The 26575-nt window shown below is 44.5% G+C and overlaps 1 protein-coding gene across 1 annotated transcript in view; it reads right to left on the minus strand.

The window, feature by feature from the left end:
• Positions 1 to 1146: 1146 nt before the first annotated feature.
• Positions 1147 to 26575, minus strand: part of ZBTB46 (zinc finger and BTB domain containing 46) — a 40372-nt gene continuing 14943 nt past the window's right edge. Inside the window, exons 3-5 of the mRNA XM_009070296.1 lie at positions 18725 to 19006; positions 5066 to 5241; positions 1147 to 1533 (exon numbers count right to left, since the gene is read on the minus strand). Coding sequence (XP_009068544.1) covers positions 1147 to 1533; positions 5066 to 5241; positions 18725 to 19006 — 845 coding nt within the window. The remainder of the gene's footprint in view (positions 1534 to 5065; positions 5242 to 18724; positions 19007 to 26575) is intronic.

Consider the following 26575-nt stretch of genomic DNA (forward strand, 5'->3'; position numbering starts at 1 on the left):
TCAAGAAAAAATGGTTTACTGGATCATTTAGACGGAACCAGCACAGCTAAAGCTGAAGGTTTTTGCCATGAACTAAGTGGATGTTACACCTACCAGTGATCAACAAGGATGTTCAGATTGGCAAGGAAGAACAAGGTACCCAGGTGAAATCCTGGTCCCACCAAAGTCCATGGGATGGGAGCAGCAACATTCCACCCCGCTGGGATCTCCTTGCTTTGGCTTCTTGCCTTTCCCAGCTCATCCTGCACTTCACCAAATGCCTCGATTTCACTATGGTTTGCATATATTTATGAAAAAGGCAGCTGAGCAAGGGGGAAATGTGAAGGTATTTGTAGAGAAGAAAAACAGGTAGAGAACATCACGTGTTCTCTAGAGCCAAAGGTGCTTCTGGAAGCACCAACACATGTTTCAGCGCCTGTGGATAACCAAGGCTGGAAGACAGGATGTGGGTAAGATGCCAGTAGGTCCAAGAAAAGTTATGGTGATTCTTTTGGAAGCTAAGAACCTCAGAGAAAGTATTCGTAAGGCTGTAATCTGACTTGCCTTTTGATCTATTTGGCTCCATAAAAAATAATAAAAACTCTTTAAATAACTTTGCAGAAGGCCTGTATGTACATCAAGGGAACCCTCCAACACATCCATCCACCTGCTGTCACAACATTAGCTTGGAATTCCACTGCTGCTGGGATTTTAGCACAGACAAGGTGTGAAAAAAACCCCAACCAACCAACAAACCTGCTCTGGACACAAAACTCTCCCCAGTGCTCAGCTCAGGGTGGGAAGGGGAGGAGGACTCACGCTTCACTCAGCCTCCTCACACCTGCAGAAATTCCACCTCCTTCACATGCAGCCTGGCTGGCTCTGCTGGAGGGATGGCCACGGGTGGAGGCTCACCAGGGGAGAAGGGAGAAGGGGATGGAGGAAGAGGGAAGGGGGAAGGCGAAGTCAGTTGTGCCGCTGGAAGCGACACTGCTAAGACAGTGTCTGAGTGGAACAGAGAAGGACTTGTTTAGAAAACACAAGAGTTATTTCGCACACATGGACGACAACAAGGCTACTTAGTTTTTCCAACATACTCCTTCCTCCCCACCCTCCCTCCCCCTACAAACAACAGAGCGAAACAAAAACCAAACAAAAAAATAATCCCTAAGAAATCCAGGTAAAATCCTTGTCGTTCTCCCCAGAGTTGTCCTGCTCCTGCGGGGAGTCGACATCTTTGTCATCATCTAAAATCACATCATCTTGTGACATGCCCACGTCGTCCTTCCACTTGATGTCGTCGTCGTCTCCCATCTCCTCGTCTCCTTCCACTTTGATGTCATCTGGGTCTTCCATGTACTGCCCCTCCCCGGGGTAGCACTCCTCAGGAGACCCTTCTCCCCCGTTGTGGTCCAGGTGTCCGGCGATGCCTCGGCCGGAGCAGTCGGCACAGACGCCGTGGCGGCGCGAGCCGTGCTTGATCCCCACGCTGGCTGCAGACATGAACACTCGGTTGCACACCTTGCAGACGTATTTTTTATCTTTGCTATGGACCTGGAGAAGGAGAATGATCAGAGAGGTTAATGCCAGTGGAGATGGAATGAGAGCTGCAGGGAAGGACACGTCCCCACGTGCTCTGCGAAGGCAAATCCATGACTGCAACCTCAGCTCATAACCACCTTCCGCTGTGAACTCAAACCCACCACGATGAATTCAACCCTGCAAAGGTGACATACAATGGGAAATCCTTTGGGACAGCCTATTTATCATCATGTAGTTCTGAGAGGAACTTCTATCACTTCATTTTTTCTTCCCTCCCTTTTTCTTTGTTTTTCTGGGGTGTAACAGTAGCATCACACTGCTGGTGTGATGAGGACAGCCACAGGGAATATCTTAAACAGGAAAATCCCCAACCCTGAGCACCAGTTCTGTGCAGACCAGAGCAGAACAACCCTGACCAAACCAGTGTTAATGTCATGAAGATTTAGTGGTTTCCCTCCTGATCCCACTGCTGCCTAGCACCAAAGAGCAGGAGCACTGAGAATGCAAACTGAATCTCCCCCAAAAATGCAACTGGCTGCACTTCTGACCTTATTTCTGACTACTTTGGTTTGTCACAACTGTTTCTGTTCCTAACTCATGGTGCACTCTATGTCCAAGAACCCCAGGCATATGGGATATCACAGAATACAAGGCAAGTGGGGAAAATGCTCTGCAGGATACCAGAAAGCACACGAAGAGTCAAACTGCACTTCTCAGTGAGCTAAATTATATACTCTGAGAAGCACAAAACACCTAGTGCAAGGTGAAATCTGTCCCTGGACACTTGCCCTGTGTGGAAGGCAACAAGTTTGCTCAAACCACTCACTTACTTCTCTGCCAGTGGAAATCAGTGCAGTGATAACTCCTGAATTCCACCACAAGGAGCCTCATCAAGTGCTTTCATTTATACATACATGTCTGTATGTAAAAATACATATTAATTTTACTTATATAGAGAATAATTCAGTCAGAAGGGACCTAGGACAACCATCTAGTCTGTCTGACAACTTCAGGGCTGACCGATATTTATTATAGATACATGTTTTTCTTTTTTAATACATATATATTTTTTTTATGCTCTTATACATTAACACCACATGGGGACAGCCCAGGCACTCCCTTGGCCAATGCCCTGGGGCTGGCACTGGTCCTCAGGAGACACTTCGGGAAGTGGTGTAGAAGCAGAGAAGGATGCAGTGGGCAGTGATCTGGGGTGATCCTGAGCAGCCCATCAGCTACCAGAGCCTCAGGGCAGGGATCAGCAGTCCTTAATCCCTTCTTAACTCACTTCTTCTTTTCATGCTCACAACAGCCTGTGGGAAAGGTTTTGCTGGTTAAAGTCCTTCCTTTTATTTTAAAGCAGCTGCCTGGAGGCCAACTCCCTGCTCCTGCCTCAGCATGGGATCAGTGCCTCTCACAACCTGATTCCCCTGCACTCTGGAATACTCAGCTGAGCTAGAGCTATTTGGGAAGAGCACAAATTGACCCATGGTAGCCCATCAGCCCTGGCTACCACAGGACACAGGCTCAGGCTTTGTGTTACACTGGTCCCAGCTGTGTTCAAAGCCTGCAAGTGCCTTAATGTGCTCTGGCTGCAGGTTCCCCTGCTCTGAGCTAGTCCCCACGACATTCTTCTACTGCATCAAGCAAAGGCATTGGATTTTATTACTTTTTTGCCAAAAAGCAGTTGGACAGGGCTGGTCAGAGTCATCCAGCAGAATCTATAGGCATCACTCACTTTTAACTTGTAGATGAATGATTTTCAGGCATTAAAAGCTGAATAGGAGAACAGAAGGTGGTCAGGGGAGCAGAATAAGGGCTCAAAGAGCCACCAAAAAGAAAGAGCTTTAAAACAAGTACTAAAGCAATTTGTCGTTATCACAGAATCACAGAATGGTTTGTGTTGGAAGGGACCTTAACACCTAGTTCCAACCCCCTGCCATGGGCAGGGACACCTTCCACTAGAGCAGGTTGCATATCTGTTAAAAAACTCATCACCTCTCTCCCTCCTTTCCAACACTGACACTTCAGTCAGTAGGTTCAAAGGGAAACACATATTCCTGCATGCTGCTGAACAGAAATTCATCTAACTTCCCTTATTGCCAAATTACTTAAGTATCAAACACAGAAACATCATTTGGCCCTCAGTGTTGGACAATGCCATTAGAAAGATGCTGTTCTAACTGACTAAATGCCAGTATTCCAAGGAAGAGAGCAGGAATTGTGCTGACAACATCCTACATTTATGAAAAAAAGGGTTTAAAAAGGGTGAAGTTCTCAGAAATAAAATGCTAGCTGGCATGACAAGGTGTTCCCCTCCTGCAAAACCAGTGACAGATCTGGAAACCTGTGTGCTTGCAGCAGGACTGAGCTCACACTTGGATCTGCCTCCGGAACACCAGAGCCCAACGCCCCAAGGAAATCAGGAAGGGACATCTTGGGGAGCAGGCAGTCCCCTGAGCAGATGGCTGGGCACTCATCCGAACGGACCAGCACATGGAAGGCAGGGAAGGACATGGTGGGGGGTTGAGCACCATGGCAAACCATCATGCAAGCCCCAGATGCTCTTGGTGTGGGGTCCAGGGCTCACCCCAGGGCCTGGACATCACCACTGGGCAGCTGTGCCTGCTGCCAGCACCTGAGATAACTACCTACAGACTACCTGCTCCTCCACCACAGCACCTCTACACCAAGCTTTGAGAAACTCTTTAGGATGGTGAAATAATTCTAACCCAAATAGAAGAAAAAATCCAAGTTTGGCTTAAAATCCTGTTCCTGAAGAAGCTGTGTAAAGACAAACCAGTGGCAGCCTCAGTCAGAGCTGAGCAGCTGTCTCTAATAAGGTGTAACAGGATTTTTGATAACTAAGCATGGCCAGGCCAGAGTAGCTTTGCCTTGAATTCTTGCTGAGTGATGTATTTTAAAGCTCTCTGAACCGAGTCATAGAATTATAGAATTGTTAAGGTTGGGAAAGCTCTCCAAGACCATCAAGTCCAATCATTCCTCCAGCACTGCCAAGGCCACCGCTAAACCATGTCCCCAGGTGACACATCTCCACGTCTGTTAAACCCCTCCAGGGATGGTGACTCCACCACTGCCCTGGGCAGCTGTGCCAGGGATTGACAACCCTTTCAATGAAGAATTTTTTCCTAATATCCAGACTTCCCCTATTAAATAGAAAAAAAGTCCTTTTCCATCTCCAGGACAGCGCTGAGTATTTTCCTTTCCGTCCCAGGCAGCACTGGGTGGGAAGGGGAAGAACCCAGCTGGGCTGCCAGGCTGCTCCAGCCCCTCAGTGTGGGCACTGCTGACAGCTCTGAGCTGCCACTTGGGAACCCTCCGGCTGAGCTCAGCGAGCAGGGGGAGGTTAGCTCTGGATGAACAGGCAGCCAACCACAAGACCTCTGAAAGACAGGGAAAAAAGATGCAGGAGAAGCCTTCAGAGGAGCCCTGGGGGGGAAACAAAATCCAGACCTAAATCAGGTGATGCTCCTGCTGTCTTTACCCAGAACAAATGGGCTGATTCCCCCAGTCCCTTCCTTACCAGAGTGTGTCGCTTCATGTGCTCCCGGCGGGTGAACTTCTTCCCACAGATCTCGCAGGGATAGGGCCTTTCTCCCGTGTGGGATCGCATGTGTCTCTTCAGGATGCACTGATGCATGGCTGAGAAGCTGCAGTATGGGCACTTGAATTTCTTCCTGATGACTGTGAACTCGTTGACTGCAAGAGAGCAAGCAGAACACACAGATTCATCTCAGAGTGTCTCAAAACAGTTCAGTCTTCTCAGTGACTACTTCACTGTTCTGTTCACTGTGAAATCATACTCTCACCCCTTAACTATCTACAATATTTTTGATCCATAACTGTCTTATTACACTTATATTATTCAAGCTAAGAAGTCGGGGACCTTCATCAGAGAAGCTTTTGAACGAGCCAACACAAACATTCAGCGACAGCCTGTAATGGACATTGCTCAATGCTTGCTGAAGGGCAGATATAGAGGGCTGGCAATCTGCTGTGGTTCTGATTTCTTGCCATGAACTATCCTAAGCATCAGTATCTGAAACTCAAACACTATTCCTTGTGGAAGAAACAGGCAGCCAGGAACAGAAGTCCCCAAAGGTAACACCCCCACAGCACCATGTGCTTTAGCACATCATCACACCCCCCAAGAGCATTTTGGTGAAGAAGCAGAGACTGAGGATGAGACAGTTACAGCCACCATTCCCTACATTATCCAACTCCAGTTCCTCCTGCAAACAGCCACAAAACACAGCAGGTGAAGACAGAATATTCGCTGCTCCCCGAGGACATCCACCCACTACAAGTCTGGAAGTGACTGTCCATGTGGAGAGGATCTGAAATCTCCAGCTTCTCCTTATTCTATTGCTTCCCATTAGTATGTTAATTTTCACCTACTTTTCTCCTAATTATTGTTATTTCTCAAAGCAATATATTTACATAACAAGGAAAGGAAAAAAAAACAAAGCAAGTTCTGGTTAATCACCGTAACTGCCTTATGTGTATATAAATGGCTCTTGGGGAATAGAACAGTCTATGGGGAGAGCTGAGGAAATGGGGAATACCAGACCTACTACCTGGCTCCTAACAGACCCAGTACTCAGCAATATTTTTGATGCTTATTGAAGTGTTACCACCTAAAAAGGCCCTACTAGGTGGATGTGCAGTGCATGTCCTCAGCACATCACAGGTGATGCCCTGGAGCTACACAGTACACTGAAAAGTGGCTTTTTAAAAGAAAATCAGTAGGTCCCTGCAGTCAGGGTAATTTCATGCCCAATATGTGGGCTGGTTTTTTTCCTCTGCTTTTCAAAATTACTTTGTCTTGTATTTCTATACAGGTAAAACAACAGGAAAGGTAACTACAATTGTCACTCAGGCAGAAGTGCAAACCACCTGACACTATTAAGAGACACCTTTAAAAGAGGTAACAGGTCCTGTGTAATCAGAACAAACATTTCACACCAGCTCAACTTGGGAAAAGTATTCTAACAAGTTTTGTATTGTTCTAACAGACACTAAAAGCATGGGTCAAGATCTGGGTCAAGATCATCAAAAATTGCCACGATATGAAGTTTACCTCAGCTTTTGACTACTCAGAATTAAACACACCCTTCACACAGGTAACTTCGTGGAAGAAAAACTTCCTTTGACTGTCAATTTGCATTGGATCTAATTCCATTCTGTTTTTGGGCTCCTAACTCACTGCCCTGGGCTGCTCAGCACCTGGGGAGGTCCATTCCACAGTTGCTTGTTTTTTTGGGTGGTTTGATGCTTTTTCAGCACAACATTTGTAAAGCTGTCAAGAGAATTTTCTAGCCCAAAGGGCCAAAAAAAAGCACCTCCTCACCTGGGTCATGGCTGCAACACTGACACCAGGGAAAGCCAACACACTAAGGGACATTTTATTCACCTCTCAGTAGATCTCACCACGGTGATGGGGCAGAGTGTGCCAGTGACTCTGCTCTTGCTTTGCTTTGGGAACCTCCTGAAGGAGATACCTGAGCATGGCCTCATGTCCAGAGCCCTGTGCAAGCTCTGGGTGGTGACCTCACCACTGTCCCATCTCCTACCCTACACTGATCTTCTGGTTTACAGTATTTTAACAACCGAACCACGACAACTCTTTTATATTACAGGAAGATAATCTTTTGCTTTATTTTCTCCTCTGGATTTGACACTCCCTCATCTATGCACTCAGAGGCAAGGAGCCCACGTTTTCCTGAAGCAAACAGCAATTTTATGATACAAAGCTACTTATGATAAGTATGTTTCTGGTCTGATCTTGTAACCACTTGACTATTAGCAACAGGCCACACACACACACTTCTAACAGCTGTTACCATGGAGTCCAGACAAGGTAAGCAAGCTGTAAGCTGAGCACAGGGAGTCAACAGGGGACATGAACCCTCCTTCCTTCAGCCCAAGGCCACGTCCAGTCCTGCTCACACCACCACAGCCCCCAGCACAGGCTGCTCAGCAAGCTGGGCTGAACCACTGGAAAACACTGACACAGAGATCCTAACAGAAAGCAGACCCCAGGATTGGGAAGCAAAAGTGCTTTAGAGAGAGAATACCACAAAAATCCCTTATTTCCTACATCACCAGGTTGTACCAGACCTGTCATTTCCCAAGTGACTGGATGCCTGCTCCCATTTCCTGCACCTCTCCCTGCACTCCATGGCTGAAAAGGCAACACCCAAGCTCAGGTGCATGACCTGCACCCCAGCACACTCCTCCACACACCAACAGCCACCTGCTTCCAACATATCCATGGATTTCCAACAGCACATTCCTAACACTGTCCAATTCCAAGATCCTTCATGCTTTTGCCTGCATTCAGCTTAAACCAGTCAAGAACAACATTTTCACCTTCTAGTAAGCTTATATTTAAAAACAGTCACAGAACACTGTTTGCAGCTGCAGTTTTATTAGAAACTCTTTTTTTCACCAAGTAGTCATATATTTAGTTCTCGTATCTACAAAAGGAACACCTGAGAAACAGCAGCATTGTCAGAAAAATAACTGTATTGCAGAGTCAACATCTTCACAGTCCTGTCAAATATAAGCACCCATAGTACATCTGTTTAATGCACAACATACCAGGAGTGGTATGAGCATCACCTTTTGTCTAAATGACAATATTTTAGAGAGCTTATAGATAGCAGCATTAAGGTCCTAAGAAGTCATCTTTAACAAGATCATCAAGAAGATCAGCATCACCATAGGTAAGGAGCTGCTGGACACAGCTATAGGAAAAACAGCACCAGGAAACTGAGAAGGAAATACAAACAGACCCACAGGAATTAACGTCACTGAAGTATTTATGGAAATGTGTGTTTTTAAAACCAACAAAAGATGCTTGGGAAAAAACCTTTGGTATTGTCATTTCAAGTAACATGACTTATTTCACTGAGGCTGTTAGAAAAACCAGGCTCTTACATCCCTGAGAGACAAGGAAAAGCACTAGTGATGCACTGCCTGGCAGAGCTGCACTGGATTAACTCTGTAAACTCATATCTAGTGAATAATCACCGGAGTGCTGCACTCCTTGGGTTATTATGAGGAATTCACCAATGTTAGGAGAATTCTTGTCCGCTTAACCCTCATTATACTGAAGGTTATAAATAGCAAAGTGCAATTTAACTGTCAGACTCACACTTCCCATCATCCTCCCATGCCATTTCCTACCACAAACCCTGCTTTGAACACCTGTTCTACACAAACCCAGTAAGGCTCTGCTCTGCTACACCCCACAGTTCCAACAATTTGAAAAAGCTATTCCTAATCCTGAAGGGAAACACTGGAAATTCCCAGTGCTGAAGACAGGAAGGACTCTGATGCACAGGCCAAGGAAAATACCACTTAAACCTCTATTACAGAGAGCTGACTTGACTATAGAAAAAGAATTCCATGTTGAATTCAATTCTCAAATATGAGAAAAATGGACACACATCAAACATCATTAACTATTATCATAAACAAAGCTTTCTAGAAGTTGCTGAAATTACTCTTGCTGGCATTTTACTTTCCTGACTCACACAAATCCTACCCTGCTGCTCCCAAATTTCCAGATAAGATCCATTTGGTAACAACTTTGTCTTCTGGCTCAGCTTTCTCCTTCCTCACTTGCTGGTTATTTAAGAGCAAAGTAAATCATGAGGCAATTACTCTACATCTGTCACAAGGGAAGCTGACAGACGATAAACTACACACATTCGCAGACAGCAGAGATCCTCGACGCCAAGGATGTCAGTGGGAACAAGAGCGGAAAAAAATGAACATGACTTTGCAAAAACCATAAAATTTAAACCCAAGTGATTAAAGTTGGTGTACTGCACTGATTATATAGGAACTTATTCTCAATCCTGACTGCAGCCTTCTCAGTAACAACTAAGCCAAGCAGGGAAACTCCAGTTTCCCAGCACTGGCATGGCTCAGAGCTGTCTCTCTGAAGCTCCAGCTTGCAGCAGGAACAGGCAGAGCAGTGCTGCACCACCACACACACCTGTTCCCTCTCCACAAGCCCAAGGGCAGCAGGAACTGATGGTCCCTCCTCTAGCTTTCCACAGGTAACAGCTCTGGAAGAAACTCCCCACTGCAGTCTCCAGGCTGCTCAAGTCCACTTCGTGCACAACTAAATATTTCTGATTTTTGTCTCCCTGAGATGCAACAGTATTATGAGAAAGAGCTTTCCTGAAGAACTCTAAATTGTAGAAGTTGTTTTTTCCCTTCTCAGCTGTCTCTCACCCACTGAGGACAGCAACCCCACGCACTGACAAGCTGTGCTGCACGCAGAGCAGCTGGGAACCACTGCACTTAATTATGCTACTTTCATTTCCCAGTCACCATGATCTGGTTTTGCATGTAAATATATATAGAGAGACATAGAAATATTTAATCTTTCAAAGAATAATTTCATAGAATAGAAATTACAGCAAGATTTCTACCCACCAGGTACAGCTATTACTGATTCTGTATGTGCACCTGAAGTGACAATTAGATCTATGTAAACTCCTTGCTCTGCTTCACCACCAAACACCCAGCCTAACTTAATTACAGTATATAAAACAAATGAGTCACAAAACATTACAGAATTCCTTAAAACCACAGCCACACTCCAGGATGATTTAAACAAACGTCCTAGAAGTACTCACACACAATATCAATAAAATACAGAAGCCTTGCAACAGCTTTCAAACCCAAATAACAGACCCTGTGGCACATATGAACAAGCAGCTTGTTTTGCCTCCTTTAAAAGACACAGAAAACCAGACTTTACAAACAGCTTACAGGGCTGAGCCACCCAATGCTTTCCCAGCTCCTAAGCTCATGCTGAAAACCCCTGAAAAGCCCAAACTGACAACGGACAGAGCACGACAGCAGAACTCGGGACTGAATTCTATTAGTAATTCTATTTGCTAACACTCTCAGCAACCTGAGGTATGTTATTTTCCCAAGGAATCAGAGGAAGACAACACCATTTCTTTTATAAAGCACTTTGAGATCTACCAATAAAGAAGTTGAAGGTAGTGTAGGAACACAGTATGATGACACCAATAAAGCAGCCAAAGTGCCTGTTGTATGGACTGACAGAAGTTATCTTTGCACAAAAACTGCACCAAGGATCTGGAACCAGCACAGCATCAACTGATCAGCTTTGGGGAGTTACTCTATGGAATTACACCTGCAGAACGTTTATTTGCAGCACGAGAACCATGGAACAATTTGCTTTTCCTAGTTTAAGGAAGTGTCTCATATACACAACAGCAGCTACACATCCTCAGGATCCTCGCTTGGTCCTACACTGTCGTTAAGCTCCAACCCAGCCAGGTGGGCAGAGCCCAGGGAACACACTTTCACGTGGCTACTGAGGTTCTTCTGGGTACCGAAGCCCTTGCCACAGCAGAGACACACAAAGGAACGCTCGCTCGAGTGCACAGACACGAGGTGCCGGTTTAAGTCTGTCTTGTCTCGAAACAGCTTGGCACAGTTAGGACACTGCATCTTCTTACAGTGGAAGTGGATGGTCTTCTCATGCCGATCCATGTTGGATTTGAGGGTGAAGCTCGCGGGGCACTGGGAGCACTGGAAGCGGCCGAGCTGGCCCGCGCCGCCGGGCCGGGAGCCATCAGCCGTGTCCAACGGGAGCAGCATGGAGAAGACATGCTCATGGATGTGCTCCTTCAGCTCCTCAGCACACTGGAACACCCTCCTGCAGAAGCCACAGGTCAACCTCTTGGCCAGGGTCGAATCCAGGGCCGAATCAGCCACACCGTCCGCGTCTTCGGGTCTCGAGAAACTTGTGTCTGGAACAGCACCACAGAGGCACATGCACAGATCAGTGTCTTCTGGTGTAAAAGAATGATAACTTAAAGGTGTATTTTTCTCTCTGCTTACCTGAGTCAGAGTTATCAAACTGCCACAGTGCTAACAACCCATCGTAAGCAGCCTGCAAAGGGAAAGCACACTGGGGTTAGGGCAGGCATGTACCAGAGCCTGTCTCTGTGGGCAGAGCTCAGGCTCCCATCACTGTCACTGCCTTGATCCCTTCCTGAAGGGAGGCTCAGTCATTTCACCTGGCAACCCTACCCTTACACAAAGCTGTCACTGCCCAAGCAATGGACTGGGCTGTATTTTACAGGACTTGGTGTTTTGCAGACAGTAATCAATGTGCCTGCTTAGGTCCTGGGTAACTACTCAGCTTCCAGTCTCAGTAAGCATCCACAGCTCTCACTCAGGCCAACAGGAAATGCTGGACAAAAAATTTCCAACACATACAACAAAACTGGAAAATTCTCCCTTAGCCCTCCACAGCTACTCTTCCTTTCCACACGGACAAGCCTGCAGAAGACAAACACCTTCTGCACAGCTCCCTTTATGCAATGCTCTCTGGCACCGCTGATCCAAATTCTAAATAAAAGCTGATTTTATGGCTTTCCCTTCATAAATCCTTTGCACTGTGCCAGTGTGTGGCAGATGGCAGCCCTGTATGAGGCACAGGCATGCTGCAGCCTCGGCAGGTCTGTGCAGACCAGCTCACTTCACCCTACAGGGACTGCAAAGGAAAATCTGTGTTTCCACCCATTTGGTTAATAGAATTAAAGTATCACTCAAAAATACTAAGAAATGCCACAGAAAGCTGTGAATTTTAGGTCAAACTCCTGAGTTCTGTAACAGAGAGAGCCAGACTGCTTCTGCTCAGATTTAGACAGTGACAAGAAACCCAAATGCAGAATTCCAGAAGTGATCAATGGGTAGTTGGGGTCTCATCTGTCTTCATGCTATTATTATATGCCTGTGTGCAACGCTGTGCAAATGAAGGGATTTACAATAAAAAGGGCAAGTATACTTTAAAAAAAATGGAGGTTTTTGAACAGAAGTTCTGTTGAGGTAAGGCAGAGAGGCTAAAATTGGGACAGCACCAGCCCTGACCTCAACAGACTTCTAGTCCTAAAATAACCTGTATTATTTTAAAAACAGCTAACAGATTAAAGTATAAGGCATTAGGTCTTTCAAAGTACTCCTGATTGGGGAGGATTTGATCAAACAGATACCTCTGCATTTCAATTTCTTTGTGTTTCAAAGAAACTTACCTGGGTTGAGGAAGGCACCTCTCCTTTAGTCATGGCTTCTGGTGACATTTCACCAGAAGAGCAGATCCTGGGGGGGCTCTGAGTGGCAAGGTGTGCTGCAGGCAGCAGGGGAGATGGTGCTTCCACTTTGCCATCACATTCACCCCTTGAAGGATTCGAGTTGGTGCCAGGCCCTGGGGAACACAGGAAACGAGTCTCACCCACGTGAACCAGCACCAGCTGGTGGCTTACAAACGGCCTCGCAAAGGCAGAGCCCCAGCACTCGCAGCTCATCTTCTGTCAGTGGGAGGGAATGCAGCAGGACAGGGATGCCAGGCCTTTAGTCCTTCTGGTTGGTTGGCTGGTTTTTTTAAAACCAGCCTCCCCACCCCAGTGGGGTATGTACTGGACCCCAGTATGTGTGTACCGGAGTTACATCGCACGGCACAGTCACTGCAGAGTCCGTCGGGAGCAAGAGCCACAGTGCAGCACAAATATCCAGAGCAACCACATTTCTCTTGGAGAAGCACCGTTCCAAACACACATATTTCCATCTTTAAGGAATGTATACACAAACTCAGTTTCATTCTAACCTTCCTGGAAGTCATAGGTTCAGATCTCCAGATCTGTCCGTGGTGCTTTATTTTAATATCAGACTGTCAGTCCTTGATCTCAAAGTGCTTTACAAAAGATGGGGAAAAGGATTCCTGTCATTCTACAGTTAGCAAGCATGGAAGTTCAAATATTTGTACAAAACTTTTCAATTATACCTGACAGTCATTACAGTCTAAAAATCTCCCAGAGTTCAAGGGAAAACATGCCGTGTCTGGCCAAAGCAGAGCTGTGTCCTCTTGTCTATGCTGTAGCAACAACCACATGGAAAACAATATTCCAGATCTGCCCTGATAATCAGTGACAAAGCTAAACACAAATAAAGACACTGGTATCAAATTCAGTGTACATTACAAACTGTCAAACAAACTTTAGCACACACCTTGCCTGAATACTGGAATGACACACTGAGCAGGTCATTGTTTTGAAAAGCAAAGAGGCAAACCCAGAAGCAAATATGGCATAAAATAAACAAATTCGTATTTAAAGCACTCTGTGCCCTAAAGGCTTTTTTATTTCGAGCACAAAAGAGTCTGATTGAAACCTTCAGGGATAAAAAAACCACACTCTTTAATGCAGCTACAAATAACAAGTCACAGTTTACACTGTGCCCGAGTACAATGTGCTGTGATCTGGGTGACAACAAAGCTCTCGGTGAAACCACACCAAGGGTTCGAAATGTGAACAATCCCAAGCCTGACTTTTTCATCAGCTATCAAAGGAAATTCTGCTCCTGTGCCACAAGCTGGATGTTTGATTGACCTTCCTCCGCTTTGATCACAGATTGAAATCTTTCACAACTTACTTAACTCTATTCCACTGGGATAACAATGCTCCAAGGTTTCGTTCCAGTGCTGTTCATCTGGTGTTGTAATTTCAAAGTAGGACAATAAAATGCTAGAACTCCATAAAGACAGGAAAAATAGGCAAAAAAGGGAATTCATCAGTATTTCACATCAGAAGCTGTTACCAGGAATCCAGCTCTCCAGGTATATAAGAATTCCTGCCTAGACATCCACACGTTCCTTTTTTCTCCTTAACATTCCAAACTGATTCAAACTGCCCCAGAGGCATCTCTGGGCTCCACTCCCTTAAGCTAATGGTACTTTAGCATGCAGTAAAGATCAGCCAGGGGTGCCTGGCTTGATTAATTCTTTCTTAGCCACCCTCCAGAATTCCAAAGGTTCCTAAAAACCTCTGCATTTCTTAAAGCAAAAGTTAAGGCTAACAAACGAGCAATGAAATAGAGCACAGAGAAACAATAAACTCTCATCCAATGTGAGCCACAAAGCTGTACAACACAACAAAGTACAAAGATGATTTTTCAAACAATAATCAATATTTATTTGGTTACAACAAGTGCATGTAACACAAGAAGAGAAACCCATATCAGTGACCCACATGTGGTACATGAGAACGCAGACAGTTCCTGGACTTATGTTTCGGCCCATTCTGACTAGTACTGTGAGAAACTCCCCCCCCCCCCCAAATTTGTATTGAAATTAATTTTAATCAAAGGTATTTTAACTTTTAAATCAGAAATCAAAAGCAGTTTCCTTCAGTCAGCTCTGCATACAGCAGATGAGGCAGAGATTCAGCAATATGTGTATGAATACAATATGCTCTGACAGCTGGACACAAACTATTGTAGAAAAGAGAAAGACAAAGTTGTGGTATCTCTTTTAAAACTGCATCCATTCTCCTCAAAATCTTTATGTACCATGTACAAAAAAATTCCACACCAAACTGAGTACCTTTAACTTCCTCTTGGCAAAGCTAACCATTGTGCAAAATGTATTCCCTAACATCCAGTGCAAGGATAAATTATTGGCTCCAATGAAGCACCAACTAAAAATAACCTATTAGCTGGTTTGCCCAAAGAAAGGGGCTCTGTGTACCATGGAATCACTGGGACTGGAAGCTTCCTAAGAATTGCTTCTATAAACAGTGTCAGTTGCAACAGGGTAAACAGGAAAAGCCAAACTTAGACTTACAAAAAGCATGCAATGTACTATTCTGAAGTGTGGAAGTCACTCTTTAAGGGAGCAAATCATCCCAAAATCTGGAAGGTTGGATTTTTAATCAGAAAACAAGGATGTAAACTAACCACCTCGTTTTCTAATTAATATTAAAATTCTCGTTCTCTTGATCATACTTGGCCAAACCAACTCAAAACACTTGACTAAAGCCTTTGAGACTTCTGGCCACGGGGTGTAACCGAGCGGAACAATGGCACCAGAGCTCAGTCTCAAACGGAGTAAGACACATTATCGAACCAAGAAGCTGCTCAGAACAGCTCTGCTGGAGTGGGAATCAGACACCACCTGCTTGTACAGACAAACCAAGAAAACATGCAAAGATCAGGAAAACTGAACCTCTTCTATGATGTCTTATCTGAAATACAACCCCAGCAACGACCCACGCAGGATCCATAACCAGCAGTTCCCCAGATGACCTCGGTGTTACCCAGGAGTAACTCACATGTACTTCTTTCTGCCAAACCTGTGTGTTCCAGGTTTCTGACAAGCATATGAACAATGTCAATCTTGATCACACATCATGAATGTCAAACTCTCAGAGCCCTTCAGCTGCAGGTTATTTGGCAACTGTGTCGCCCAAATGGCAAGATGTTTAAATCTTCCCTTCTGATTTTAAATTAGTTTGAAGTGGTTAACTTCAGAAGTGCTGCATGTCTGTTTGACTACACCAGAGTGATACAACACCCCCCACACGCATCCTGGGCTTCATTTTCCATCAGCAGAATGTCAAGGAATTTCATACCTCGTATGATCACAATATATAATGAATCAGGGAAAAAGAACATGGGGTAAAGGGAAAACCTCAGGGTATCCTTTAACTTCTACAACAGGATGAACTATGCAGAAGAACAGATGAAAACTTTAATGTATGCAGTGACTTGGAGAGTAATACTGCCTTTAGAAATGGCTCATCCAAATTTTAAACGTGTTTGACATCCTCTTTGCATCTGTCCAGCTCCATTAGGTCTTTTTTTCCTCCAGAAAAGCAAAATACACCTGAACACTGCTCCTGGAGCCAGTTCCATACTGCAGTGCTTCAGAAGAGAACACAAGAAAACCCAGTGAGAGCAGCCAGGATTAAAAACACACCTCATGTTTTTTGAAGCCAAGAGTGACTGAACACTTAAAATTCCTGAAACTAGTGTGTTTCTATTTCAAATCAGACACATGAAAACTGTGTTGGGTTTGGTTGTTTTGTTTGGTTAAATACAACCTTTTTCACTGTGCTCCTGCCTACTCCCCCTCTTTTTTTTAATAGAATCCAGAACTTACAAAATGACTCAACATCCTCAAATTGTTTTGGAAAAAAAAAAAAGTGAAACACACCTACAAAGCCAGCACCAACCTAGGCTGTGCTTTTAGATCTCCCTCATCTTCTTACCACTCACTTTTCACCACACACTGAAAATTCTCCTTACACTTTATGTCCTATTGTATTCGGTAATGATCACTTAAAAGTGAATCGTGTATCAGAAGGTCTTTTTCAAGTGATTAAAATAAATTGATATCTGTGAATCTGAATAAGATGAAAGAAAAATATGTCCCTTAACTCTCTGTTTCTGTCAAAATTCTCTTACCAGGCCACAAACCACATCCCCAGCTGGTGTGAGAGCTACAGACCAAGTGGGCAGTCTTCTCTTTGACATGGGCATGTCACTTTGCTTCCACAGAGATGAGATAATTAAAGATCAGCTGAATGGAATTTGAGTAATAATGAGAAGACTGGAAAATAGGGAGCTCAAATACATGCTGGAAGGACCTCCTGAGCCACGGCACCCCTCAGTGAGCTATCATCTACCCCTTTTCTAAATGTACTGAACTTTATTTTAAGCCCAGTTGGTCTTCTGCCTCCACCATGCCTGTCCCCAAACTCTGCTTCTCCGCTGGCTGAGCAATCCCTAATTTCTAGCCCAAATTTATGACTACCTAATACTCATTTGTCTTTACACCAAGTTGTGCTTCAGTTTTTAAGGAAAACCTAAAATCCTCCCACCCAGAGCAGGATGATGAGTAGAGGGCAGCCCTATCATTATTCCAGCTTCTCATGACAGAAGATGAAACTGCTGATTTTACCTGTCATGAGTCACAGATCTGAACCCATGGAACATCCATCATCCAGAGCTGTGATTGATCCCTGCTCTCGCCGGTCCTGGTGCCAGCTGAGGGCACTCTGCTCACTGCACCCAAGCCCAGTGAGTGAACTGAGGCAGATCCATGCCTATTCCATCACAACAGAGGGACTGGGAACCCCAGAGCCTGGTCTGAACCATCAGAATCTGATTTAACTGGAGATCATTCCGTACGGAGCTACCGCAAAGGGAGCAGCACTGTATCAGCCATTGCCCCAGACTTAAACTGCAGAACAAGGTACAAAAACTTTAGTTTAAAAGAAGATTTTTAGAAACATTTTCTAGAAAGATTTTTAACACTAATCCCACTGTTCAGACATGAAAAGTGAAAGAAGACACGAAGACTGACAGGACAGGACTGTGCCACTTGGATGGGGCTTGGAGCAACCTGGTCCAGTGGGAGATGTCCCTGCCCATGGCAGTGGGGAGGAATGAGATGAGCTTTAAGGTCCCTTTCAACCCAAACCACTCTCTGATTCTATGATTCATTCTCTGGTTCTATGACCATTAAAGTTATCTACCTTTTGCCACTGAGGAAGCTAAAAGAAAATAGAGTAATAGGTATCTTAAGTGAACTTTTCAACTGGTCACTTTCCTCCATATAGATGAAAATAAACCTTTTCTGATGGAAATGAACATGCAGTACTCAGAAAGCTGCTGCTTGCTCTGTTCTATGTCACAAATGATATCCCCAACCTTTGAGAGGATTATTAAACTAGAGCATTTCTCTTTCTTTATGCACTAGAGAACCAAGCTGCAATGAAGGAAACACAACAAGTATGCTGAAAAACAAGCTGCCCACACCTAATGGTCTCCAACAGATCACCAGTAGAAAAATATTGGTTTCCAGGTGCAAGTATAACAAAACCATCAATAGCTGCTCCTTACTTACAAGTCTAAAATTAAACTGCAGCAAGTAAAGATCATGCAATCTACAACATCCCAACTGTTTCCACAGACACAGGAGCAACACTCAGGTCTTTCAACACCAATCAAGTTTGGAGTCTGAATCTTCGCAGCAATACCTTTACCATGAGGACTCAAATACTTTGTATTTTGTTTGTAAGCACCATTATGCAAACAAGTGAAACAGAAATGTGAGGACAAGTGCTACAGACTGTCTTCTTCCACCGCTTCAGCAGTTAGCATTAAAGTTGGCTCAGTATCAGACACATTTCTAAATTTTATGGAAAGAGGGATTAGCAGGACTTAAAACTGGATATAAACATATCAGCAGTAATAAACGAGACAGCGACATGTATTTTCTTCTCGCTAAAAATTTCCCTTGGAGTGTCAGCAAACAAAAACCATAAGAACAGCAACTTACGGGAGAGCGAGTGTGCGCCTTTGGGGAGGTACTCGAACAGCAGGGAGCTGTCCTCGCCCAGCATGTCAGCCTTCAGGGACAGCAAACTGTTCTTACTCATGAGAGCCGCTCGCAGGTTGGCAACGGTGGCAGCCTGGAGAGCATCTTCCTTCTCTGGGGTCAGGGGCTGATGGATGTAGCTGCCTTCCCCCCCCAGGAGCGTTTCCTCCACGCTGGCGTAGGGGTCCGACCGCTCCACCCTGCTGTCAGAGCTGCTGGGCTCTGTCCCCGACACATCAGCACCTGCAGGGTGGGAGAGGCAGTCAGAAACACAGGAACACTCCCGACACGTGGGACCTGTCACAGCGTGGATCTGAACAACACCACCAGGAACGCAGCAACATTTATTCTGGCCTTACTCTCCGTGTGAGAGTGTTGTTCTTCATCCCCTCCTTTCCCAAAAGCCTGAAGATGGACTTGGCTGTTCAGAGGTTTGATGGAAAGTGCACCTGCCCCACAGCTGGAGGTTCTGCTCTTCCAGCCCCTTCCTGCTCCCTCCACTTGTGCCCCATCAGTGGAGCTTACCTGCAGTCCCATGTGCTGTGAAGGCAGAGGGAGAAGTGTTCTGCCTCCTCCACATCCAATACCTGCATCAAACTATTTATTTCTCTTAAACTAAGATTTCAGGATACTCTGCTAGCACTGAAATGACATTCATATGCTTACATTCCGTTTTCCCCATAATTTTACCCCAGTAGTCCAAATTTTCATTCTTTCATTTCTTCCCCGTGATGAAGGATTTGAAAAATCCTGTAATAAACAGCCTCTGCTAGTGAGCTGCTGAGTATGAACCCCTTGGGGTCACTTCTCTAAAAAATACACCACAGACAGTGGTTCCCAGAACGTGGGTGGGTTTTATACAGAAGTGATATAGTTAAAAAAGAATCAAAGATACAGATCAGCCACTTTACCACAGGAAGCTGCAAAGAAACTGTGAAAACTGTAATAGATTATTAATAAAAATATCAATTACTGAACCCAAACAAAAAAAGCTATGATAAAGTAAATCCCTCCCTACAAAAACACAGTTTATCTTTGTACTTTTGGGGAGGTCTAATTGAAGATTCTATTTTGTTTGAACTCTGACTCTCTTACAGTCTTGAATAATTGATGTATTTTTATGTAAAGGAAAATGACTCTTAGACTCTATTCTTTGCATGGAACAACAAAAATTCTGTACAAAAAGGGCTGTTAGCCCATTTATAAAGTGCGTAAACCAAATTGCAATTACCTACTCCACAATCTGCAGCAGCAAACACAGCTGACACGCTCAAACCCCAGCTGAGCACCTGGCAAACGGCACTGAAGCTTCCCAAAAAACTTCTGCTTTTGTAGCATTTCTCTTATCAAGATGTAGAGGGGAAAAAAACCAAATCCAAAGAGAAGGCACAGCCAGTGAGTGATGAAAGAAGTTGTTTTGCAGATCCTGAACATTTTATTGCCTCCTAGTTTAAAATAGATTTAAATCTGCTTAATGCAGGAGGGAACTATTACAGTTCAAACAGTGATGTGACACATACAGAACTAGTTCCTGCTGCTTTCACAAATTCATCGTGCACTCCTCAGGGCAACGAATTCAGGTGTTGTCCACACACACCACTGCAGTAAACTGACTCCTGTACAGAAGCTTTCAGAGCAGCAGAGCTCAGGAGAGGGAGAAGGCAGAGTGTGGCACAGCAGCACTTGGCTTCAGCAACTTCAATCCAGGACAAGGCATTAATCTGCAGAGTCTTATTAAAAAATGCTAATGAGGACAGTGGTGCTGTGCCTACCTTCTGTAACCTGGAACACAGCTGAAGGAAGATCATTATTTTTATCTCCATTTTACAGGTGGTGGCTGCCAGAGAGAGATGCAGTGACTTGCTCCAGGTGTCCAGACTGCAGAGCCAGGAGCAGCCAGTGAATTTCCCAGTCCCAGCCCAGGGCATGGCAGATTCCATAACAGGTTCAGATTGGCTTTACTAAACTGCACTGTTCTGCCAGGACCTCTTACTGTTAAGTTATTCCACTTCCTTTAAAAAACAAACAGCCTAAAAGCAAACAGTAAGGAAAGAGCAATCACTGGCAGAGTGCTCCCACACCCTGGAGATGCAGGGACTACCCAGGGCTGGGGGCTACAAACACAGTAGGCAGTTCATGAATGTGAACTGCCAGAGATGCTCTCTGTTTAAAACAAACCATTTTTCTTCTTCCATCTGTGTTTTTCTTGTACAATCTCACAATATCAGTTTTATTAAATCTTAGCCAAGCAGAAGAATTCAAGTGCTTTCAGTTTTTATGTATTTTGTCATTCCTCTGTGGCTGAATGAGCAACTCACAGGGGTATATACATTTTTCTAGATGATAATTAAGGGTTTTTTAAAAACAAACCAACATGTCCACATAAAGAGAAATTACAAGTGGTTAAAAACCAGCAGCTGTTAGAAAAGGTGGTGAAGAAAGCAAATTAAACTTTAGCCTGCTAAACTGGTAAGGTAACAAAGAGATTCATCACATCAAAGCCACAACAATACCACTATTCCTCTGCTTCTCACTGCCTACAGAGGGAATCACAGCACACAGCTCTGGCCAGAAAGGCTGTTAGTCCACAAAACTCTGTTCCCAAATAATCATGAAGGCAGGAAATCACCTTATGTTTTCTGCCATCCTTTCTCAGAGCCTGCTCCAGCTGCTGATTGACAGTTGCCAGAATGCACTGCTGCCTGCTGCACACAAACACTAATTGCTAAAACACACACAGATTAATTGTAACCACAACAAGACATTAAATGATCCTCAAAAGCCAAGATTAGAGACAGACAGTGAAATAGATGCTTTAGAGCTTCCAGTATTTATAGCTGATGTAATCTAATCAAATACACATTAAGGCAAAAATAAATATCCACTTAGTCACAGAAGTACTAAAACACTCTGAGCACACCAAAACTCAAAAAATGCACCAAGATCCTCTCCACGGCGCCTCCAAAACCACTTCTCCTTTCTTTAGGATGCAGCTCCTTTTAACGAGATTTAGCCAAAGAATTATATGAATCAAAACTATCCATCACTTCCCAGTAATCCAAACTGTTTACTCCAGTGCTTCGGCAGTATGTAAACCAGGCTTTGGGCAGGGAGCTCCTGCTGCAGTTCCTCACTGCCACGGGGCCTGTGGCAGCCTGAGAGCCCCATCCAACCCCTCCACAGCTCATTTTGCACAGCTCTGGGACAGCCCCTACCACTGCAGGGCTCCAGGAAATCCCGAGCTAAACACGGGATTAATGCTGCTCGGAAAACTGAGCTCATTAGTCTCTTTAGCGAATCATTATTTTGCAGTTATTCTATTACACCAACCTACTTTCCAAAACACAGAAGCTTTAGAAAAGCTTTCTTAGTTTGTTGACTTGGATGAATATCTGAGCATTAGTTTTTATTTTGAAATCAAACACATGGCCCAGTTTTGGAAAACTTTGGCCAAAGTATTTTGGGGCAGCTCTGAAAGCAACAACTAACTGGTGAAGTCTTACCTACCCGTGAAAGCCTCATGGGACAGGGATACAGGAGCCTGACTAGGAGCACCTTCTCACAGAGGTCACCGTCCCAGCTGAGCTCAAAACACAATTCATTCCCAACCATGCTGACCAGGCAGGCTTTAACAGATCCAGGGAGAGGAATAAACTCACACCAATACCACAGGAGCAGTAGCACAATCCCAGCACAGCCAGACTGGCTACTGTGCAACCCCCTCAAAGTCCTATAAACCAAACTCCTGTCACAGGGAGTGTTTTCCAGGTATGGGAGATCCAAGTCGCACTAGTCTAAAAACTCAAGCACCACAGACATCTGGCAGCACTTTGGAAAGGGCTATGGCACAAATAAAGGTGATGCAACTTACCAAAAGTACTCAAATGACATGTTAATGTGGTAATTTATTTCCCAAGATCTAGGAGAGAACTGATAGCAAAAAGCATTAAACCTGCTCCAACAAGTGAACAAAACACAGATGCCATCCCAGAAAAAGCAAGGAAAAGCTTCTCTATTTTAAAGACTCCATTTGCCTACCTTAATTAACTACTTAATACATGAACCAATTCTTTTTCTTGTATTTCTTCTCCCTGCTTCTGTCATTTTTCCTCATTACAGCTTAAACTCAGCTGTTACCAAACTACCTCCTCAGTGTCTGCTCCTCTTGCACCACTTATTTCTCTTGTTTGTACTGTGTTTTAACCTTCTCAGTAAACCCCCACTGGGGTTTCCCAGACTCCCAACGCTATTATTCTCTTTCATAATTTTTTTCTTTACTAATTTTTTCCTCTTTCAACTTTTATTTCTGCTCTCTCATGCAGACAGTTGAGCATCTAGAAATCTGTCGCTGGAGGACTAATCCCATGAGGAGAAAGACCTGAATAAAAGCCATAAAAGGTTACATCTGCTGCCAGAAAATTCAAAGTAGAAATAAGCTTTTTCCCCAAGAACTAAAGGCAACGTTTTGCAGATCACTATTCCTCAATATTGCTGTTTTCATTACAGTCTTGAGGTAGGAGGAGATCCAAGAGGTTTGTCACTTTCTCTTCAAAGTCCTGTTCGTTTGGCAGGACCACAAAGCAGTGATGTTCCTCTCTTGGTTTTCTGAGACTCCAGCATGCTGAGGTCCTTCCAACCTTCCCTCAACCCCTCTGGAATTCCTTGCTGTTTCACACAGCACAAGCCATTCCTCCAGGACACCTTTCTGACCCAGAGGTTATCACTGCTCAGCACATGGAGTAAATTCTTTGCAGGTCCCCACAATCTCCAAAAGACAACAGCAATTCAAGCCACCTCCTGCCACAAAAAGCTCCTTATCCTTTCCCACAGCTCACCTGACCTGCAGGATGCATTTTGGCAGAATTTAAGCCTTTAGGTGCTTCAGCAGAATGAATACCATTGTCCTGCTGGTCTCACCTGCATCCTTTTGACCTAGCATCAGTGTCACCATCAACAAAACCCAGCCAAAGCCTTTTGGCTGCCAGTGGTTTGTGGACACTTGCCAAATGTAGGGGTGACAGTAAGATCCCACAACTACCTGGAGCTAATTAGAGAAACACTGGGTAATCTTATATCCTACTCCTGCTCATAATGCACACTTGACAGTCATAAACAGTGGAACTCCCAGTCTAGTCCACCAAGTATTTTCCCTCCCATTGACAAACATGAAGCAAGTCATTCTGCTTGTTTTCTTTTCAAGACCTCCAAGAACAAGGCACATAAAACCTCACAGGAGATCTCATAGGTGGTGAGAATATTCTCTCTTTACAAAAATTAGGGTGGAAAGATGAACTGAAGGGAAGACACTTTCAGGTACAGAAGTCCTGCTGTCAGCCACAGCAAGGCAAGCACCAGGGAAAGCACAGTCTGGAACCCGCAGCAACTGGAGTTCCATCTGAAGTGGTGTCACCATCAGATAGTGAGCAAGAAGTGATCCTGAGCTGAGACAGCATTGCTGCTCTGCTACCTGGAGTCACTCTGTGAAGAATTTCCTCCTTTAACCCCATGAGAATCTCCCTTCCTGTATCTTGTGTCCATTACCTCTCATCCTTTCTCCATCCACATCTGAGAAAGCTCTGGTTCTGGACAATCCATCTACCCTCCTTCTCAAGATTTTAAGCCAAGCTGTCTCAGCCTCTCCTCATACATAACATCTTGATGGCCCTGGCTGGGCTTGCTCAAACTTGTCAAAGTCTTTCTCAGCCTGGAGAACCCCAAACTGGATCTTGTACTCCCAAGGCTCTTCCTAAGGCAGGCAGCCAGCCCTCACTGCTGCGATGGCACACGGGTCCCCTCAGCTCCTTACTCACCAGAAGACATTTTCTACAAAGCTGCTTTCTCCCTCCTTGGCTGCCAACCCATAGTACTGCAGAGGGTGATTCTGTCCCACACACAGGACTTCACACTTGTCTTGGTTGAACTCATGCTGTGCCTGGCACTGCTGCCTTCCAGCAAATCATTCCTCCCAGCCTGCTGCCATCCAGCAACTTGCTGAGGGTTCACAACATCCCATCACACAAGTTGTTAGGGAACAAAGAACAGCAGTGGCCCAGGAAGGTACCTGTGATGGCTGCAGGCATTGTGCTTTGTGGGACAGATGTTTAGGATCTCCTGCAGACAGCTGGATAATTTTTAGTGTGATGGCAGATGTAACTTTTTTCTGTTTACAACATGACGAGGAAAAAGGGCAGAGGGAAGAGATCCTAAACTCAGCAACTTCTCCCACCCCAAATTCCTGCATCCTCCCCCTGCTACTCCCTTGGTGGTACCAAGACCACATGTATAGTTGTGAACTTGAGACAGGAACTAATACGTTAAATATAAACTGATTTATTAAAAAAGCTATTTTTTAACCCAGATCAGTTCCCCAATCTGTTTCTCTACAGGGTTGCACAGACACTTTCACCGGAACAACTGCAGGAGAGCGTGGGGGTGCAACTAAGTCCCAAAGGAAAGTGGGAGCCACTTAAACTCAGCTTTTGTTTCAAGGACTCTGCCAAATTATGACCTGAGTCGAACTCTTCTGGAAAAAAAAATCTTACGTGAAATCAAAGACTTAATTTTCTGAGGTTCTTCTACCTATTTGTGTCAAGTAGGTTCACGACAATAGATTTCATCTAGAATTCCAGGGATGATGTTTCTTGTGTAAGTTTAGGAAGATTTGGCTTGATCTCCTGCTGTACAAAAGGCAATTAATTTTTAAACTCTCAGGAAAAAAATAGAAAAGAAAAAGAACTTTCATTTCAGGGTTTTTTTCTTGGGAATAAAAAGAAAAAAAAAAAGGAGCACACAGGCTGGCAGCAAAAATGACAATCTTTTACCAGCAGCTAAAAATAGCCTTGAAGCTTGTGGATCCTCCTCCTTTCTAACAGAAATCCTTCAAAAGTGTTTCACAACTTACTATTTGTTAAGCAAGCCCCAGAGTTCTCACCCACTGCAGTACTGACACAGGGAAGTGATGCCATGAGCTATATTGGGTTTGATTTGCACAATTACAAACACAACAGTCACCATGTGGATATAATAACTGTGCACAGCATTCAAAATAAGCTCCAATTTCCTAGTGCAGGAAACTATCAAGCAAACACAGCTATTTAACCACAACATATATGATCATTAAAAACTGCCTTTATGTTAAAGGCTGTAAAATAGCTTAAGTGAATCCTTATGGAACCCAAAACATGGTCTCCTTCAGGCTGTGCTTTCCCACTCCTCTTCTTCCAGTTTGAGTCCTACTACAGCTTCTCTACCATGACTCAAAGCAGGGTGAGCTGGGACCATTGGGACTGAGTCCTGAGAAACACCATCCTGCATGAAACTGCCAATTTCCAGTGCTGTTGCTGCTTCTGAGGGCTCAGGGGGAGTCTTTGCCCACTGAAAGGCACATTCAGCAGAGAGGTTTCAATATCCTTTTCAAGCCTACAGCCATAGGATGCTCACTAGATATGTTTTACCCAACAGGAACATTCTCCCCAGTACCTCTGGAATGTCACTGCTAGAACAAACCAGGCTTGTTCTGCACAAATACACCTGGATCTAGGGTGTTATTTATGCAGTGTATCCTTTGTCTTCCTCAAAACAGTGATCAGTGTACAAAGAATTGGAAAACGCCCTCCACTCCTGCAGGTATCTGGAAAAAAAAAATCACTTTTTATCTCTTTCCCACAGTATTTGTTTTTGTACCACTGACTCAAGTTCTGCAAATACTTTCCTGTGGTATTTGACAGCAAAAGGAGCTCCTGGCCCCAAACCCTTCTGCTGCTGCTGCTCTCCCACTGCCCATTAGTGACCTCAGCTCAACTGTTTGTAGGG

The sequence above is a fragment of the Acanthisitta chloris genome, unplaced genomic scaffold, assembly GCF_000695815.1.
Source record: "Acanthisitta chloris isolate BGI_N310 unplaced genomic scaffold, ASM69581v1 scaffold34842, whole genome shotgun sequence".
Taxonomy (NCBI): domain Eukaryota; kingdom Metazoa; phylum Chordata; class Aves; order Passeriformes; family Acanthisittidae; genus Acanthisitta; species Acanthisitta chloris.